The sequence below is a fragment of the Callionymus lyra genome, chromosome 4 (genome assembly GCF_982586985.1).
Source record: "Callionymus lyra chromosome 4, fCalLyr1.hap1.1, whole genome shotgun sequence".
Taxonomy (NCBI): Eukaryota; Metazoa; Chordata; class Actinopteri; order Syngnathiformes; family Callionymidae; genus Callionymus; species Callionymus lyra.
The window spans coordinates 22,017,227-22,036,335 of record NC_141821.1 but is presented as its reverse complement, the minus strand read 5'-3'; the positions used below and the strand labels follow the sequence as shown (position 1 = coordinate 22,036,335).

At 40.4% G+C, this 19,109-nt stretch overlaps 1 protein-coding gene across 1 annotated transcript; it reads left to right on the top strand.

The window, feature by feature from the left end:
* Nucleotides 1–632: 632 nt before the first annotated feature.
* Nucleotides 633–16,584, top strand: LOC148082097 (uncharacterized). The gene is made up of 10 exons (XM_087789197.1): nucleotides 633–708; nucleotides 2,130–11,727; nucleotides 11,817–11,913; nucleotides 12,808–12,877; nucleotides 12,954–13,068; nucleotides 13,213–13,344; nucleotides 13,419–13,508; nucleotides 13,623–13,766; nucleotides 15,387–15,571; nucleotides 15,648–16,584. Exons 2-10 carry the CDS (start codon nucleotides 2,131–2,133, stop codon nucleotides 15,814–15,816), a joined length of 10,599 nt encoding a protein of 3,532 aa, XP_087645323.1. The 5' UTR covers nucleotides 633–708; nucleotide 2,130; the 3' UTR covers nucleotides 15,817–16,584.
* The last annotated feature ends 2,525 nt before the right edge of the window (nucleotides 16,585–19,109 follow it).

The following is a 19,109-nucleotide window of genomic DNA, read 5'->3' as shown; positions in this document are numbered from 1 at the left end:
TTATAAGCAGTATTTTGTTTTGTGTTAAAGTTCAAGATAGGTTGATGATTTCATATTTTTTTTAAACTTTTTTTTTTTGAAGTTAATATTTCACAACTGTTTTGACAATCATCACTTTTCTATTTTGAAAACGGAAGTAATGGAAGTATTATTTTTAATGTAATATAAAAATAGACGTGTTTGATATCACTTTTATCTAAGTACAATGATTACTATTATTTATTTTATTTAGTATTTATTTGATGTTTTTACAGCATATTCTGACCAATTTTGCATGTAGAAAATAATCTGATGTAAAATGTTTCTAAAGATAGCCTTGATAGCCCTTAAAAACAATGAATGATATTAAGCTACATTATGTTGTTCATGACTGTGTTGTGTGTAATTATAGTATATTTATTGTACCAAAGAAAGTTAGACAAAGATTACTTACCACAAAAATATAGCTTAGTTAATATAAAAATAAATAAACGACGACGAATTCAGCGGGATTGGAGTGCGATCAGATACAAGTTAAATAATCCTTAATAATAATAAAAAATGTTAGAATGTAACTCATAAACTATAATAAATAATAACACATTTACTTTTCGCTACCTTTAGCGCCTCTACGTCACGTCCGGTGCCGTTCTCCGGAAGTACAGTTCATTTTTATTCACAGGAACAAGAAGAGAAAACAGCTGTTGTTGGGAAAAAGAAAACGTCAAAGTGAGTATAATTCACGCACGTAGAGTTATTTCGAGTCATCTGCATCTATCGTGGCTGTAGCCTCTGTCTGCGGCTCCCGTTTGAATGCGTTTGGAGCTCGCTTCAGCGGCGTATGTCGTCCGAGTTGGTGCTGCTAACGTTAGCTGCTACTCTCCTCCGAACATCCACAACTAGTGTCAACAAGCGAGCAGCACCGATGACGCCTGACGACTGGGATCGATTTTAAAGTCGTATCGTGCCTTTCTTGCGTAGTTCCACTCGTTCGTTCGGAACCAAACTTCCTCTTAAAGCGTTCTCTTTGATTTTTTTGCTAGCTTTTTGTTGCTTCAAACTAGCTTTTTTACAAGATGCTCTTGAACTGAGAAATCAGAGTCACAAGTTCATTCGCCAAATGCATTTCGTCAATAACAATATTTAGGGAATCGTTATTTTTAGTGTATTGCCGTTATCTGAACAACGAATAACCTATTTAGTTCGTTATATGTGTTTTTGGATCAACATTTGCTATAGTAGTCACTTTGCCTAAATTAGCTTTTATTATGATCGACCCAGATTTCTTAGCTGCAAATAGTTTTTCCTCACTTTTATTGACTGCCTGCTTTTTTTAAACTGTTAACGGGTGTATAACTGTAAATAAATAATAACTATGTTTGAACCAATCATCCATTCCTTCTTATATTCTTGGTATTGGTAATTTTCATCTTCTTTAGGCAAGAGGAAACTTGCACATATCTCAGGTCCTCTGTAGGAAATCTATGAAGATAAAACTAATGTATAGTAAAACTTTTGTTTTAAGTGAAAACGACGATCTTCTTTAAAATGATTTGTGGCATAAATTTGTTGTTTGTGTTGTGAATTTTTTCCCACATTTCTGAGATTTCAACTATCAATAATAAATTGCTTTATGATTTAAACTATAGAATGACCAACCAATATTCTTGAAAGTTAGCATGTGCAATATATATCAGTTTTATGGAAGTTACATTTTTTTAGATGGCCTTCTGCTTAGTGTGGTATTTATAAAAAATATATCAAATAGCTCTTTTGCATTGACTTTATTTGGTAAAAAAAAAAAAGTTGGCAATAAATAGTTAGTGAAGTTCATCCATGTGTAATGTGTAAACATAAATTCAAAACTTTCCCACCTTATCTTATCACTCTTGGTATAATCAAGACATTTTAAGAGGTCAATTTAATGAAAAGTTGTGGTATAAATAAATTATTTAATTTGTATGTAATGTTTTGATCATTTGGGTATATTTTTATATTTGCCAGAGAGGTAAAGATATGTGCTACAGACGTTTGTGTGCATGTTAAAGATGTATAGTGACTCATGATGAAGTGAAGATGCAGCTTTATGTGTTTAAAAGGTGTAATGCCATGGCTTTTTACATAAACCCACTGTCTTCCTTCACATACAGAATGCCAGCCCCAAAGAGACCATCATCTCCACTGGATTCTCAGCCCAAGATTCCAAGGTTGGAAGACGATGGGGATGTTCTACAATCTAACACAGCACCAGCCGCCATCAGTGAGTCTCTCAATGAAGCCAGTATGCAAGATATGACTGCAGTTCCTCGTGTCAAGAAAAAACTGTCAGAAGAATTAAGTGAACCTGCCAATTCATCAAATCAGCCTCTCCCTACCAATGATTCCAGCAAATCCATTTCGTATCCGCCTCACAAAAAAGCCAAGCTCCTTAAAGCCGCAAGTGCCTCTCATGGTGAAGCTCAAGCAAACACCTTCTCAGCATCTGAAGATAAGTTAATAAGGGTTGATGGTGGAGTTAGCCCTGTCACTGTGAAGGATGATGTTGATCATTGTATCTATTCAAGCCAGGTTCAAATCAAACGTAAAGCCGAAGAGTTGGATGTGCAAGTGGAGAGTGGCGATTTGTCAGCTGCTCCTTCAGGTGACACATGGAATCGGAGTGAAATAAAAGAAGGACCTCAGCCTGAAGCACAGAGACAAGTCAGCTGTAATAACAGAACGGAATCAAATGTTGTGTCTGAAACTATGAACACTGACGCATCAACGGATGAGAAGTCTAAGAAAGCAGGTCAAATGGTGTCCAATTCCAATGAAGCGTTATCAAAAGAACGATATACGGAAGATGTCAAAGGTGAGATTTATTCATCGTCAGGGGAAACAAATTGTCCGAGACCTGAAAGTGAAAGAACGAAAGACAGACATTTTGACATCAACGGACCAGAAAATGGAATGACTCAGCAAAATGAAACGCCTTGTGATCAGGATACCAAAACAGAAGAATGTCTAGAGAGTGAGGGAGTATTGGTATGTCGGAATGATGTTGATGTGGTGGAGGGAAGCTGCAACCCAGAAAATCACAGTGAGGAAAATGCAGCATTGAAGTCAACTAAAAACCCCAAAGACAGGGCAATGTTGGATTCTGTTACGGACACAAAAGATTTTGCATACGGGGCCCTGGAGAACGTTGCAAATGATGTGACGAAAGATAAGCAGATGAATGAAAATCTGCTCTCTTTACAGTTCAAGTCCTCAGTAAGTTCTGTGGCTCACGTAACAACAAAAGACTTTGAAAGACAACCAGAGGGTCTAAATGAGAGTACGCTTTGGAAAGCTACAAGTAGTAAAATTGATAACTTTGAGAATGTGGAAGGACGTAATGAGGCGATAAGTCAAAAACAAATGTGTGCTGATGAAAATTTACCAACAATTCATGTAAACACAGGGGACGAGTCCAATCTAACCGACGCCACAAAAGTAACGCATAAAGACACAGATGTTGGGTTTGAGTTTCCAAAAACTTCAGAGGACACTAAGACATTAGAAGAAGCCATTTCTTCTAATGGTGAAAAAGTATTGTCTCTTCATAACTCACTTGAGATACAAACCCACATGGTAATTGGAAATTCTATGGACAAACCCACAGGGCATATCGATGGTGTAAAAGTTGTAAAAGGACACTCTGAACATGCCTGTGAACCAGAGAGCGAAACTAAAGATGAAATTCTCAGGATGATTCCAACAGAAAACGACCAAGTTAGAGCTTTGAATGTGCAGGTTAAGGAAAGTCAAGTTGTAAACAAACGCTGTTTGAACATAACTGATGAAGAGCAGGTCGATGCAAAAGAAAATCGGATTGTGACGGCATGTGACGCTGCTCCTCAGGATGGAAAAGAAATGAAAGCAACATTGAATCCACATGATGAGGGCGGTGAAGAGTTTAAGGATCAATTCATTAAAGCGAATGAAAGCTTTGTCACCGTTACCCCAACTGGAAGTGAGACGTCATGTCAGTTATCTCACAGCCACCAAGTTGGCACCAGCATATCAACAACAGTTACAGAAGAAGGTGACTGCAAAGAGCTTTTGAAAGGCCAGAAAGACCGAGACACATTGGTTGAAATTACTGGATCTGGCCATGAACGAACAGCCACACAAAATGATCTAATCAACCCCAAATCCGAAAGTGGGAATTCAACAACACTCTCTTCTCATTTCTCATCAGAAAATCAACATCGGGAAATGTGTGTTGCCAGAAATTCAGTGGAAGTTGATCATGCAATAAAACAAAAAGAAAATTCTTCTCTTAATGAAGATGACAAGGAATATTCTCTGCAGTCAACATCAGAGTGGTCGACAATCACATCTTCCGCTGAATCACAAGGAAATCTGCTACAGCCGGATCCTTCATCAAATACATCAGGTGTTGAATCTCATAAAAGTGCCACCAGTGACTGTCAGGATCATTTGGATGCACCTCTGAACGAACCAGAAATTGGTTTCCAAACTACAAGAGTGTCTTTGGATTCAATGACTTATGAGGAAAACCAAAAAAACAGCGTTGTGAGTGGAGACTTAAAAATCAGGGAGCAGGTCATCACAGAGATGGCCGTTTCCTACGTAGAGATGGAGGTTATTCCTGTGACGAAGGCAGTTTTAAATGAGAATCCTTCCGTTGATATACCAATACAGGAGATGACTGAACAATCTAGTTGTGCTGTATTACAGAATGACACAGTTGAACCGGACTCCGCAAATATCTACAGTGATGTTGAACGTGAGGCTCAAGGAAACATGGAGAAGCTGCCAAGTTCTAATGAAGTTCCCAGCACAGAGGAAGAAAACATGGTTGTAACTGCAAAAATTGATCAAGTGATCATGAGTCCCGTAAATCGGTTGGATGAAGTTTGTCTACTTGTCGTTGATCATGCGCTTCATGTTCAATTGGAAACTACCCCAAATGAGGCGCATCATTCTAAGAGTGACAACAAAATGACTGCAGACACAGAAAATCAAATTGAGGAAGTCACTTCTAGTGTTGAAGTTGAAAGTGAACAGGAAAAAACATGCTTGGATGACACTCTAGCCGCACCTTCCTGTCAAAAAGAAATCCATCAGATCCATGGAAATACAATGAGTTGTGATATGGAACTCGTGTCATCTAGTTCAGCCAGTGGAGATATTGAAGACACCAAACATGTGAGACGGACTCTGGAGATTGCATCTTATTCAGATGGACGGAAAACACTTAAGGGTGCCATAGAACCCACCCAGGATGTTGAAACTGTACAAGTGTCCACCAGGATTTCTGAGAGTGACGTCATTGAAAATGTTGATGGAGTATATATAGAACTGGCTGTCAACCAGGATGTAAATTGCTCCCCAGGACAGAAAATTGATGATATTAAAGTTTTAACTGAGATTGCCTCAGACCGAGGGCCTGAAAATGATCAGACGAGTACAAAAAGCCTTGAAAGATTCAGTGAGCAAGCTCTTCAGGATGAAAAAAATATGGGGCCTGCTGCTCTACCAGAAGTTGTCTCATCTTGTAGTCAAGAAAGCACTAAGGTGGATATTGTTTGCCAGCCCAAGACTAGAGCTCTACTGGAACACTCAAGCAGTCTGGGAAGCACAGATGTGAAATGTGAGGCCTTGAGAGATAATGAAGATATTTCTTCAGTACCCTTTGAGATTTTTTCTGTTGACAAAGAACTTGTGATGCCAGATGTCTGTGAGAAAGTTACCATAGCTGATAACGATTCAGCTGTTGCACCTTCACCCATGGAAGTTGGTAGAAGTGATGCTTGTTCAGCCATGCATGAAAACAAAGATACTTCCGTCACCTATAAAGAAGTGCATAATGAAAATATCAAAGAACAAGTGAAACAAGGTGAAGGAACTACAAAAGAAGCATTTGTCAGTCAAAAACAATCTCAACTTCTAGAGGAGGAAAGAAAGATCCATAATCAATCTACGTTTGATACCCTTGAGCACCAAATGGTCTACGAGCCTATAAGTAGTCCAGAATGCGATAAAGACGACGATGGTCCAACATATATTAATAGGCATCTTAATGTGTCTTTTCTGGACATTCAGAGTACAAGTCTTCAGAAGATGCATGAAGGTGAGAACAATCAAAATTCAACAAGTGGCATGGAGCAAAAGCAACAGGATTTAACTGGAGAACTGCAGAAAATGTATCAAGATTCAGTGTATAATGTGCAAGAGAGAAACTCTGACTCAACAAGTCGGATGCAGGAGTCTCAACAGGAAACGCGAGAAGAGGCTGAGCAGTTAAACCAACACTCCACAACTGAGATTCCACTGATGAACCAAGATTCAACAAATGAGATGCAGCATACATTGTACGACTCTACTAAGACCCACGCGATGATCAAAGCATTATCAACAGAGATACAAACACAAAAGCCAATTTGTGGAATTCAAAATGTGGTCTTTGCAATGGAACCAATATTCCAGCATTCAACAGCTGAGGCAGAGCATGTAGCGTTTGATTCAGCTGTTGACGTACAGAAGGGTACTAATGATTCCAGAGTTGAAAAACAGCTGATCAGCAGTGAGCAGCAGGTTAATAAAGAATTAACACCTGAAATGCAGCAGATCACAGAAAGTTCTTCAACTGAGGTGCAACAGAGGACTGAAGGGTCTACAACTGAGGTGCAGCAGATGATCGAAGGTCCAGAGACTGAGGTGGAGAGGAAAATTGAAGGTCCTACAACTCGTGTGCAACAGATGATCGAAGGTCTAGAGACTGGGGTGGAGAGGACAATTGATGGTCCTACAACTGCTGTGCATCAGATGGATGAAGGGACTACAAGTGAGGTACAGCAGATAATTCCAAGTCCAAAGACTGAAGTGCTAAAGATGATTGAAGGGTCTACAAGTGAATTGCAACAGATGATTGAAGGGCTTACAACTGAGGTGCACCAGATGATCGAAGGCTCTACAACTGAGGTTCACCAGATGACCGAAGGCTCTACAACTGCGGTGCAACAGATGATCGAAGGCTCTACAATTGGGGTGCAACAGATGATCGAAGGCTCTACAACTGAGGTGCAACAGATGATCGAAGGCTCTACAACTGAGGTGCAACAGATGATCGAAGGGTCTACAACTGAGGTGCAACAAATAATCAAAGGTCCAGAGACTGACGTGGAGAGCACAATTGAAGGTCCTACAACTGAGGTGCAACAAATGATTGAAGGTCCAGAGACTGAGGTGGAGAGGACAATTGAAGGTCCTACAACTGAGGTGCAACAAATGATTGACGGTCCAGAGTATGAGGTGGAGAGGACAATTGAAGGTACTACAGCTGACGTGCATCAGATAAATGAAGGGATTAGAAGTGAGGTACAGCAGATCATTCCAAGTCCTACGACTGAAGTGCAACAGATGATCGAAAGTCCCACTCCCAAAGGGCCACTGTTTATTAAAGGGACAACGAGTAAGGTACAGCAGATTATTTTAACTCCTATAAATGAAGTGCAAAATATGATTGAAGGTCCTACAACTGAAGTGCAAGAGTTTGAAGGGTCTACAACTGAGGTACAGCAGATCAGCAAAGGTCCGGCTACTGAGGTGGAAAGTATGATTGAAAAGTGTCCAGCTGAGGTTCAACAGTTGATTGAAGGTCCTACTTGTGAGGTGCAGCAGATGATGGAAGGCACTACGAGTGAGATACAGCAGATGATTAAAGGTCCGACGAGTGAGGTACAGCAAATGATCGAAGGCACTACGAGTGAGGTGCAACAGATGATCGAAGGTCCTACGAGTGAGGTGCAACAGATGATTGAAGGTCCTACGAGTGAGGTACAGCAAATGATCGAAGGCACTACGAGTGAAGTGCAACAGATGACCGAAGGTCCTACAAGTGAGATGCAGCAGATGATCGAAGGTCCTACGAGTGAAGTGCAACGGATGATCGAAGGTCCTACGAGTCAAGTGCAACAGATGACCGAAGGTCCTACGAGTGAAGTGCAACAGATGATCGAAGGTCCTACGAGTGAAGTGCAACGGATGATCGAAGGTCCTACGAGTGAGGTGCAGCAGGTGATCGAAGCTCCTACGAGTGAAGTGCAACGGATGATCGAAGGTCCTACAAGTGAGATGCAGCAGATGATCGAAGGTCCTACGAGTGAGGTGCAACAGGGGATCGAAGGTCCTACGAGTGAGGTGCAGCAGATGATCGAAGGTCCTACGAGTGAGATGCAACACATGATCGAAGGTCCTACGAGTGAGATGCAACACATGATCGAAGGTCCTACGAGTGAGGTGCAACAGATGATCGATGGTCCTACGAGTGAGGTGCAGCAGATGATCGAAGCTCCTACGAGTGAGGTGCAGCAGATGACCGAAGGTCCTACGAGTGAGGTGCAGCAGATGACCGAAGGTCCTACGAGAGAGGTGCAGCAGATGATCGAAGGTCCTACGAGTGAGGTGCAGCAGATGATCGAAGGTCCTATGAGTGAGGTGCAGCAGATGATCGAAGGTCCTACGAGTGAGGTGCAGCAGATGACCGAAGGTCCTACGAGTGAGATGCAGCAGTTGACCGAAGGTCCTACGAGTGAGATGCAGCAGTTGACCGAAGGTCCTACGAGTGAGATGCAGCAGTTGACCGAAGGTCCTACGAGTGAGGTGCAACAAATGATTGAAGGCACTACGAGTGAGGTGCAGCAGATGATCGAAGGTCCTACGAGTGAGCTGCAGCAGATGACCGAAGGTCCTACGAGTGAGGTATATTCACAGCTACAGCTGGTAAATGATGTATCAACAACTGGGACACAGCTATCATTAGGTGCTCAAGCCAGCGTACAGGAGACGATGGAGTCAATAACTGAGATGCACCAAACAAACCAAGAACTAACGAATGATTTGCTGCCAGTCAACTCGTACCACGCAGCTGAGGGCGGTGAGGATCTGACAAATCAGCTGCAGGGCATGAATGAAAATTCAACTTATGAGATGCAGCAGAATGCAACTCACCTCACACCTGATATGCAGCAAGTAAACAGTGATCCAGCAACTGATGTGCTGCAGATATCAGATGTATCCCCTTTACCAAACATGGATGGGGAATTAAACACTGGAGATTTGGCACTGGAGCTAATGACCCAGAGCTCCACAGTGGAGTTGCATCAGAGAACTGAAGATTCTTCAACGGATATACTAAATGGAGATGTATCTATTGAGGGCCAGCAGTTTAACCAAGAAACATCAAGAGAGATGCATGTGATAGAGCATGAATCATTGGACCAAAAGGAGGCGCTCAACTTGGATTTCACAGCTCTTGAGCCCAAACAAGAAACGACAACTCAGTTGCAGCAAATGGAAAAGGGCCTGATAACCGAAGACAAGCAGGGTATCATGATAGACCATGCAGAGAGGAAATCCCAAGAACTTGTGGAGATTGAGTCCACCACCCTTCCAGAGAGTCAATCACTTGCACAGATGGGGACAACTTCTGCACCTCTAGAAGTTGGAGAAGTTACACTAAACAGTCCAAACAAGTTGGTTGAATCAACTGATCTGTTAGGAAAGAGTGATTTGTGTCAGTATATTTACCCTCCTGATGTTTCCGAACAACTTCAGGACCATAGCGAAACAACACAAATATTACCCAACGCCACCTCTGAGCAGTATGTTGTATTGGAACCAGTTCTGACCAGTGAAATCCACTTTGACATCATCACTCAAGCTGCAGCTGAGTCCGGTCTGTCTGATGAGTTAAATGCTGAGAGTGAGTCTGTCGTGGCTATGGACGAGTTACAACAAACGTTTGTCCAAGAGTGTGAAGGTCAGCAACATCAAGCCACAGGTGATGCTGAGGAGACGACAGGTCCTCAGAGTGAAGAGGCACCAATCACAATTTCTGCCTCTGCTATTGCCGACAATGGCCAAACAATGAATGTAGAGGTGCAACAAGAAGAGGTGCAGATGATGGAGGACATCGAGATCGGTCGTGAGATTGTAGTTGCAGAGGAAGACCAACAGGAAGACGGTGACATAATGGTGATAGAAAAACGACCTGAGCCAGCACCTGATGCCATACCTGCAGAAAAGCCTGAAGAAAAGATCATAGACACAAAGGGTGAAGCTGTTTGTCCGAAATCAGAACACAGTTCAGTCACTGAAGTTGAGAAAAAGGCACCTGTAGCGATAAAACCCAAAAAACAAGAAATGAACACGCAAGCCAAAACAAAAGCTCGCCTGGCAGCTCTAGCCGAGCAGAAGGCTGCTGCCTCAAAGAAAACTACCAGCCGCCAGCAACTGAACCTCCTGGCTCTTTGTGAGGAGATCGCCGAGGACATTGCAACGGACAGCATGCTGTTGAAGAAAATAGAGGAGGAGAAGAGGGCTGCAGGCAAGACTGAAGGCATCAAGAAAGCGGAACCTGTTATCACACAGGAACTAGCCAGCGTCAGTGTTTTACCCACTGCTTCTCCAGAAACCAGCCAGGTGGTTCAACCTCCCGCTGAAGAGGCTCCCGTCGTACAACCCTCGACCGCTGACTTGGCCGAACCTAAGCCTGCCGCAGACACCCCGAAAAGACGTTTCTTCATCAGCCAGGTCTCTGTGCCGCTGAAGGTGCACGAGAAAAAAAAACTGACAAGATACCAGCGGCTTAGGCAGGTCGAACTTCAGAGAGAGAAGATGTCATGGGCACGCATGAAGAAGCTAAAATCAGACCAAGCCAATCAGATGTTTGCTGATATGGACTGGCAGTTGCCCCTTACTGTACCCTCTCCCTTCACGGCCAATACCGTGAAATCAACGACAAGTCTGCCACCAACTTTACCACCTCCCACTAACAGCAAGCCTGCAGTTCAGAAGCAGGAAGAGCCTGAGACCTCAGAGCCTGCTAAAATAGAAACGCCTCAAACTGTAGTCCCTCAATCTGCACCTGCTGCCCCTGAAAGCTCCAAAGAACCACCTCCTAAAACCGATCCTTTGAAAGTAGAGCCAGACAAAACTGAAGCTGCATCACCAGTTGCCCAAACCACAAGAACGACAAGACAAAGTACAAGATCACAAACTGCAAAGAGCACTCCTCCTTCTTCGTCTCCACCTAAACCGGCTCCTTCAAAGCCTGCCCCGAAAGTTACCCGAGGGTCAGGTAAAAGAACACTTCCTGCAGTTCCTCCTCCCATGCCTAATGGAGTAAACGCTAAGAAAACTGGACCAATAGAATACAAACCGTACAGGCCTCGACCCAAGTACTCATTTGATGATTTTGAACTGGATGATGACCCTCTACCTGTGAAGCCCACTCGTGTGTCCACATCAACACCACAAAGAACCCAGTTGACCGCAACGACTCGGCCTCCGACGTTCTCTCCATCGACCACGCAAAATCTGTCCAAGGTTGTGCCTCAGACGGGTCATGCTGGACAAATCAAAGCGAAGACGACGGCAGCCACTGTCCAGACAAAGCCAGTTGCCTCAACAATCCCGAACAGAACCTCTAATGTAGCAGCTCCGGCTGTCATGGCAACAACTGCTTTGCCTCCGCTAAGGTCACCTGATCAGATAAAGCCTACTGCGAGTCCTGCTCCCACTAAGAACCCAGCTCCTGCTTCAACACAGTTGAGTGCTTCTTCCAGAACAACCCCGGCAACATCTGAAAAGACGGCTAAGCAATCTGCGTCTGAGCAGAAACCAACTGCTGCTGAGTCCAGCGTTGCTTCAACTCCACAAGAAACACCCCTGTCGTCAGAGGCTGGTGGAAACAAGGTACTCACAAGCTCAAATACTCTTTCATTTTATTATCCACTAAATTAAAGAGTCATCACAATAAATCATCCTTTTGTTGTTTTGTTTAGGATAAACCACATGCTTCAGGTCCTCCATTGCCCCTGACCTCAACAGACGTCTCAGAGTTACCTGAAAATACCCTAAAACAAGAAGGTGTCTTAACAGGTGAGGTTTGTTATTCATTAGAATTAACATTTATATATTTTTCTTATGCAGGTAGTTTAATTGATATAGTATGGCAGTGAATTTGTCAGAAAATGTGCAATGAGCTTTTTTTTTTTTTTCCTTTTTTCCAAGATAAATTACATTTTTATATCCGGCAGTTATTATTATTATATTATAAGATTATTAGTATTAGTAGAATGTAAAAACCTTTTCAAAGGGCATTTACACCATCATTTGTTTAACGCTATAATTATATACAACAACCTTTCATCTCGTTTTCTTTTGTAAATATAATGATGCAGCTGCTTTCTTTACACAGATGTTTGCCGCCACCATGCATGCTCATAAATGGTTCTAAACCAATACTTTACATTTGTGTTTTTTAGGACCATTATTTTGATAAATACTTATTTATTAAATTGATGGATTGATTTCAATCTAGTCTTGGTTTTCATCAATTAGCAAATATCTGTGATTTACATTCAAATGTACACTTTTTTCTGCGTAAACAAACTGAACAATCTTGATGTGAATGTTTTTTTCTTATGCAAGCAAACATTCACATTAAATGGTTGATGTGAATGTGAAAAAGGAAATACCAAACAAATTTGACAACAATAGAGAAAGTAAATACTCAAGCATGTCAACCTTTATCATGCTCATGATGCTTAAAACCCCTGAAAAATTTTCTTAGCAGATGATTTCTACAGACTCTTTGTTTTTTACTTATTGGTGCATTTGACTCAGTTTGATGCTTTAAAATGTATATTCATAAGAAAATGTGTTGTCACTTTAAATCTCTGATTACAATATAAACTGTCGGGGGGGGGAAACGTGTAATATTATTTAGTTTGTTTTTGCCAGTATGACTTTTGAAATGGACTTTTCTTACAGCCTCTGATGCTGCGTCACCAGCGGAAACACACCAGAAACCAGAGAAGACATCTGACACCTCTGATGAACTGTAAGACTCGCCACTACCATAACCTAAAATGACTATTCAAACTCTCCAGTGTTCAATATCATATGTTTGTGTTCAGTAAAAGTGCAACAACAAAAACACAAGATGCAGAGACTCCCATCTCGGACGCTGCACTACAAAAGGAAGTCAGGAAATTAAAAGAAGCCGATAAAGACAGCTCCCAAACAATTATCGTAAGTGGATGAGTTACTCTGACCTTAATTGAAATGATGGATTAGATGTTGAACAAAAAACAGATGTCGGAATTAGACGTTAACTTAACGCGTCATTCAACCAGATGATTATGCTACAGGATTAATTTGTATTTCTGGTCTCAGGATGCTGGACAGAAGCACTTCGGCGCTGTGGCCTGCAATGTATGTGGGATGCTCTACTCGGCCGCAAACCCTGAAGATGAATCTCAACATTTGCTATTTCACAACCAGTTCGTCAGCGCCGTAAAATACATTGTAAGAAAAGTGAATTTCTCTTTGCAGATCCAGATGGTAGACATGAATAGTTCTAATGTGAATTTTGTTTTTAGGGGTGGAAAAAAGAAAGAATACTGAATGAGTTTCCTGATGGGAAAATCATTCTTGTGCTGCCAGATGATCCTAAGTATGCCTTGAAGAAGGTACACCAAGTTCTCTTTTTGTCAAATGAGAAAAACGATTGCCTTTTGATTTCTGTGTGGTCAGAGTGTCCATTCATTGGACACAAATAACGCCATGAACTCTTTGATTGATAGGTTGAAGAGATCCGAGAGATGGTGGACAATGACCTCGGTTTCCAGCAGGTGGAGACCAAGTGCCCCTCTAAGACCAAAACCTTCCTCTTCATCTCTAATGACAAGAAAGTGGCCGGCTGTCTAATAGCAGAGCATATTCAAGAGGTGAGTCACTCCATTCGCTCTAACTTCTTCTCAGAAATTTTTATATGTTGCTTTTTTAACTATTTTTGTGTTGGAAAAAGCATAAAAGTTCACAGTACAATTATTTCACATTTTTTTAAATCAACTTTCTGACTAATATAGGATTGACCAGAACTTCACAATGGGCTTAGAAACATTTATGAAAATGTTTGTACATACACTATAACTACTGCTGTGAGTCTATGGTGGTTATTGTGCCTGTGCTTAATTTAGAATCAGAAACTTTAATTGCCAGTGTTTTAAAGATTTTTTTGTGGTGACATTATCAAATAGAAGAAATAAGACAACATACGATATCAGCGTAAGCAGAACTAAGAAGTTCACACCTTGCACTAGTTTAAGAAGATTTGTTTAGACAGATTTGGTCTCTGCTACATTATTGGGAGCTAATTAAAGCATAAAGTAGTGATGGTCTGATGAAGCTTCATGAAACAGTGTCACTTATTTCACCTGTATGTGTCACCACTTGATGGCGGTCTCTGCACTATTTATCTTTGTTTTGTACAACTGTTCTAATGAGCCATCAAATCATTTTCAAACTGATGGCGCCACCTACTGACGTCTAAACAACATGACACTGCTTCATGAAGCCTCATCAGACCATGACTAGCATAAATCATCGAGCACCTTATAACACTGTAGCACTTCCACCTGAACACACAGACTTTCTGCATCAATTTCTCATTTTTTGGGGGCATTTCCAGATTTATTGTTGGTAAAGTTTAATAATTTAAAATCTTCCCTTGAACTCTGCATGACCCACAATGCTTTGAGTTTTTAGTTTGCTTCAAATTATTTAAAAATGCATATTCAGGGTTCCTGGATCCATAAGAATAAAATTCATGAATCTAAAATTTAAAAAAGGCCTTAATAAGATTTTCCAAAATCTAAACAATGTCACACATTATAAGTCAGATTTTAGTTTCTTTCATAAATCTGGTTCATAGAGACTTTTGCTTCAAGCAACATGAGAAGTGTATTTCGATGGGAATTAGATTTAGGGTTTTTATTTTTTATTTTGTCTGATTGTCAAGTTGGTCTTGTGTATAATTTTTAAATGGTATAAAGAAATTATTAAAAATGGTTAAAAAATAAGTCATGAACTTACTGTATCTTAAACTGTAGGAACCCTAATATTAAAAGTAAAGAAACGTCTTTAGAAATGACATTCAAAGGACTTTAAAATCTCATCCAATATCTTAAATACCTTGAAATTTAAAAGGTCCAAAATGTTATTAAATATGCTTTCATTGAAAAATAAATTATAGTATACAAAGCAACTGAGTCGTAGCCTTTCAACAAAATCAAAAGCCAAACTAAATCTCTTTTGTTATATGAGCGATAAATAATGACAAGTTTGTAGTTCCAGAACGAATCATTTCATTTTGGTTAAAAGGTATGGACAGTAAAGTACTGTAAAGTTCATGGATCACAATGCTGACAGAAACATTGGGCATGAAGATTATCCCAAAAAGGTCTAGGATTGTATCAAAAGTCTTTGGTGGGCCATAACGACCTATTGGTCTTTGTTTTTATTTGACTATTACATATTGGCTAGAAAAGTCTTCCATGTGCCCTCAGGGTCACAGGGTGATAGAGGATCCTGCACCAGAGGGCTCTGAGAGAGAGAAGGTGATGTTCGAACGCCAGCGAGCCTGGTGCTGCTCCGTCAAACCCGAGCCAGCGATCTGTGGCATCAGCCGCATCTGGGTGGTCAGCGTTATGAGGCGTAAGGGCATCGCCTCGCGCTTACTGGAGTGTCTCAGGTCAGTGTGCAAGGTTCATCTTTTCTCAACCAGGTGAAATAAAGACTGAGCACAAATCCTTTGTTCTGATCCGCAGGAACAACTTCATTTACGGTTCCTACCTGAGCAAGGATGAGGTCGCCTTCTCCGATCCCACGCCAGACGGGAAATTGTTCGCCACACAATACTTTGGAACTTCTCAATTTTTGGTGTATAACTTTGTGAGCGGAACCAAGTCCCCCGCACCAAAAACAGCTTCAGTATGACAGTCCTCCAGAGATGATGATGATGATGAAGCTCCACGGACTAAGAATGGCCTACACTTAAATTAGAATAAACATATGTCTACAAATTGGTTCAAATCTCAGGATGAAAACAACAAAATGTTGTTGTTCAGCTGATGCAGCCTTTCTGATTTACTTATCCTTTATTATTGTGTCTGTATTATTTTGTATTGATTTTAAAATCACCCCACTTACCCTCTTTATATAAACCATGACATTGAACCTGTCGTTGTTGTGTTGAAGCAACAAACATTTAAAAACTTATCTTCTGTCATCATTTTATTGTAACATTTGCCCGACTGAAGAAATGTGGGTTAGCTTCGTAGCGTGGGCATTAATCATGTGCTTTATTTTCTCCCTGAACCATATCCTGGTTATCAGAGCATGTACTGTTATTTCTCACCATAGCTGTCTTCTTCGTTCGTGCCTGAATCAATGTGTGACGCGAAATTATTTGATGGCCATATGTTGTGTAAAGCTTTTTTTCTGTTTTTTAACCTTGTTAGTGACACCACAGTACTTGTATATCTTGTCATGTAGATTCTTGCACACCGCTTTTTATTACCTTAACATTTTTTGTTTCGTTAACTATAATCTCACTTTGATTTGTGTCACCTATTTCTATATTCCCTGCAGTCCTCACAATATTTTTCATTTTAACGATTGCTTTCAGACAAATGTGTTGTCTAAAAATGATTTATACAAAACTGTAATGTAAATATTTATTTAAATAATAAACATTTAAATCTTTTTTTTTTTTTTCTGGATCCCAGCTCGCCTGGGAAAATGTAACTTTTCCTTTTCATGGCAAACTCTTATTTATTTTTACTGATGTAAAGGTTAACTGTTGCCTCTTTGACTTGTTCTGTTTGTAGTTGCAGATGTAAACACCCGCCGTGCATTCCTCGACGCTCCTGTCACAACACGGACCTGCTCAGTGGCAACGTCTGAGAAACAAAACAAGCTTAGAAAAACAGGGATACTTCCTCAAGCCGAGAGTGAGAAAACAGGAGTCTCCGCCTCACCTCAGAGGGCCGATACCGATCAGCGGCAGTAAACAACGGAGCTGAGCCTGCTGAGGTATCTTTAGCGCAACACTCGACACAGATTACTAAACAGGCCGCTGACAGAAAAGCTGCGTTAGGTGTTAAAAATACACCTTTGGTATATTTAGATCCCGACCTGAAATAAATATCTGGCAGATTGAAAGTTTAACGGTTTAGATGTCAACAATCCTTTGGTGGGTGGTCATAAGTGGTTGGTGAGAATACATTTGGGAGCACATTTATAAAGGCAGCAGATGAATACAAATAATCTGGGATTTTTAAAAAAAATAAGAAATTTTCAATAACAATATTTTCTATAGCACTTTTCAAAGTTCACAGACACTTTTCATAAACCAAAAAAAATTAAGATTATGAGAATACCTGATGAATGTGTTATCAGGGGTTGAAAGTGATTTTGAAAAAATGAGGTTTTAAGGGTGATTTTTGAAAGGTGGTAGTGAGTCAGCATTACGAATGTTGGCCGGGGGGATAGAGTTCCAGAGAGTTGAACTTTTATTCAATCATTTGAAAGTCCAAATATGCAGTAATATTAAAAACTAAAGGGGACCAAGACAAAACCAAATTGATCCTCAGACCAATCACATAGGCTTGTTCGACTAGGAGAAGAGACGTTAAGGGCACAACAGACAACACAACAAATGAATGTCCTCTTCTCTACCCTGCCCCTTGGCTTTTCCATCAACACTCACCAGTGCCTTGTCTCCACTAAATTAGGATGATGTATTAGTCCTTTGGCTTGGTTCTACAGATGCAAGTTGGAAATGTTCTGAGACATTACTGCCAACTCAGGGTTCAAGAGTCTTCATTGTCATGGCACAGCATGTTGCGCTAATATACAGTTATATTTAATTACTGTATGTAACACTTGGAATTTGTACAGTACAGGCCAAAAGTTTGGGCACACTAAACGGGTCCATTCAAAGTTTTTGCAAACTTTTCCCAGACATGACAAACCCGTCATCATCATCAAGAGAAAGCTAACATCTTCAAATAACTAATTTGAAAAAAGTGGCTATTTTGAAGAAACTACATTTTAAGAAATAATTATATTATTGTTGAGAACATAATTCAACTTGGGTTCATTCATAATTTTGATTAAAATAAAGATAGCACATTGAATGAAAGGCTGTTTCCAATAAAAAAAAATTGATCTGGACTGTGTATAAATATAAAGAGATAGAGAAAAAGATTCATTTTTCAATTTGGGCGTGTCTTTGGATTTTTGCAAAATATTTCACCAAATAAGAGGGTTTTTTTTTTTTTTTTTTTAAATCATTTCAGAAGTAAAGTCAAACAAAATCTGCTTGTGAAATCATATGTTGGTAATAAACTATTGTGTAATGAATTAATTTTAAGCCCAAGTTGAGTCCTGTACTACAAATATCAGGTCCTAGAAAATCAAAAACTTCTCTTGCTCATTTAATGACTACATAGACCTTGAGAGTAGTAAACGAAAGACTTCAATCAGATATTTATTCACCATTCCTCACCGAAAAAGTCTGAACACGCTGCACCAATCCATATATTAATTATATGCTTCCTTTAACCAGGAAACTTGAACTCCTGAGACTGGGAATTAATCTCATCTCCAGCCTTGACAAAACATCTGTGTCCAGGGTCTTGAATTCAGAGCAGCTCATTCTCATCCGGCTGCGAATCATTCTAGCAACCGTATGACTTTAATTTACAGGTTTAACCTGGATTTACTATACTGCTTAAAACACCGTTCATAGTGTAGTCAATTAAATAAATTGAAACATTTCTGTGGACTTTTAAATATAAAATGCTCCTAACATTTTAAAGAATATTGTACCCCCGGCAACATTTACCCCCTAAATGGCAACTAATGTAACAAACCAAGTCTCCTGACTCACTCACATGTTTCAAATGTTAGTCTTCCTCTCCAAGATGCAGTAAGTTCCTCATCTTAACCATGTTTTAAAGTTATTACTTTATAAAGTTCTCCCCCGTCTGAAATCTGGGCGAACGAGAGGTTACGAGAGCAGAGTCCATTATGGTGTAATATGGATTCACTTCTCCTCCCGCAAGCTTTAATCACGCACGCTTTATTTATAAAACGAATCCCTTGGAGGTGGAGACGTCTGGGATAGATGACGCGCAGTGACAAACCCTGATGCTTTCACAATCACAGCAGAGTGGGTGTGGTTATGGTGAACAGGATTTCACCTCCAGAAAAAGTGTTTTCGA

Bases quoted from the DNA above. Each gene is read 5' to 3' on its own strand.
- LOC148082097 (XM_087789197.1), top strand. From the start codon at position 2,131: ATGCCAGCCCCAAAGAGACCATCATCTCCACTGGATTCTCAGCCCAAG. The intron at 12,878-12,953 runs GTAAGACTCGCC...GTTTGTGTTCAG, and splicing joins TCTGACACCTCTGATGAACT to TAAAAGTGCAACAACAAAAA. The intron at 13,767-15,386 runs GTGAGTCACTCC...ATGTGCCCTCAG, and splicing joins TAGCAGAGCATATTCAAGAG to GGTCACAGGGTGATAGAGGA.